At 48.2% G+C, this 1032-nt stretch overlaps 1 protein-coding gene across 1 annotated transcript in view; it reads right to left on the reverse strand.

Moving 5' to 3' along the window:
- LOC108229366 (zinc finger protein 239-like) overlaps positions 1 to 890 on the reverse strand; it is an 8638-nt gene extending 7748 nt beyond the window's left edge. Inside the window, exon 1 of the mRNA XM_017405029.3 lies at positions 606 to 890. Coding sequence (XP_017260518.1) covers positions 606 to 831 — 226 coding nt within the window. The 5' untranslated portion in view covers positions 832 to 890. The remainder of the gene's footprint in view (positions 1 to 605) is intronic.
- Between the last annotated feature and the right edge of the window lie 142 nt (positions 891 to 1032).

Raw genomic sequence — 1032 nt, forward strand, 5'->3', positions numbered from 1 at the left:
CCCACAGACAACCAGACATGTCCCCAAAGACAACCAGACATGTCCCCACAGACATCCAAACATGTCCCCACAGACATCCAGACATGTCCCCACAGACAGGACTTGGACGTAGCGAGTGGTAAAAGTCAAGCCTCTGACAGAATGCTGACTCACAGAAGATCCAGTGACTCAGCAGATCTTCAACAGGTTCTTCTGTAATATTATTATTCCATCATGGCCGTCCCTTAAGGGCCTGAAGGATTTGAACAACCTTGTCCTGATTAGAACCTTTAAATTAAGGAGGACTGAATAAAATCCTCTACCGGATTTAATATTCAGAGTCTAACAGGAAGAGGTTTCAAAATAAAGCCTACAGATTATCGTCACAATAAGAGCCTGTTCCTGTCAGCTTAGATTCTAAGAAACGTAGAGTTCCAGATTCCAGCTGGGCTTCAGGGAGCTGATGGATGCACCTCTGGTTCCCTGTAAGTCCCAGCTGGAGAACATTTGAGGACCTCTGAGAACAAACTGAAGAACGGCAGAGCGCTGAATCACGAGAACAGGAAGTCGGGTTTTAAACGAACGTCGGCTCATGTGTTCATTCGGACCGTCACCGTGTGTCAGACCTGCTGCGTGGACGTTCTTCTGGACCGGTCCACGCTGACCAGCCGTCTCTTCCTGGAACTGGACCCTGCTCTTCTCCCAAAGTCCAGATGAGTCTTCACATCTGGACTGTGGCACCAGAAAGGAACCAGAGTCATTCTTCAGTAGAAAACGCTCGACTTCCTGCCTGCTCCAGAATTCCACCTGGATGTTTCTGATGTGAGGAGGTTCTGCTTCCTCCTGGTCCATCAGAACCTCATCCTTCTTCAAAAGGTGTTGCTGTGGGAGTTCTGGAGGAACAAAGGGACACCAGAACACAATCACTGACAGAGGAACAAAAGGATTAAAAACCATGGTTCTGAGTTCTGAAGCTGCGTATCGGAGGATCGGTTCAGACTCAGAACAGGACCCGTCATTAGAACTTAAGCCCAGATAAACAGTCCTGAGAAC

The sequence above is a fragment of the Kryptolebias marmoratus genome, unplaced genomic scaffold (assembly GCF_001649575.2).
Source record: "Kryptolebias marmoratus isolate JLee-2015 unplaced genomic scaffold, ASM164957v2 Scaffold165, whole genome shotgun sequence".
Taxonomy (NCBI): Eukaryota; Metazoa; Chordata; class Actinopteri; order Cyprinodontiformes; family Rivulidae; genus Kryptolebias; species Kryptolebias marmoratus.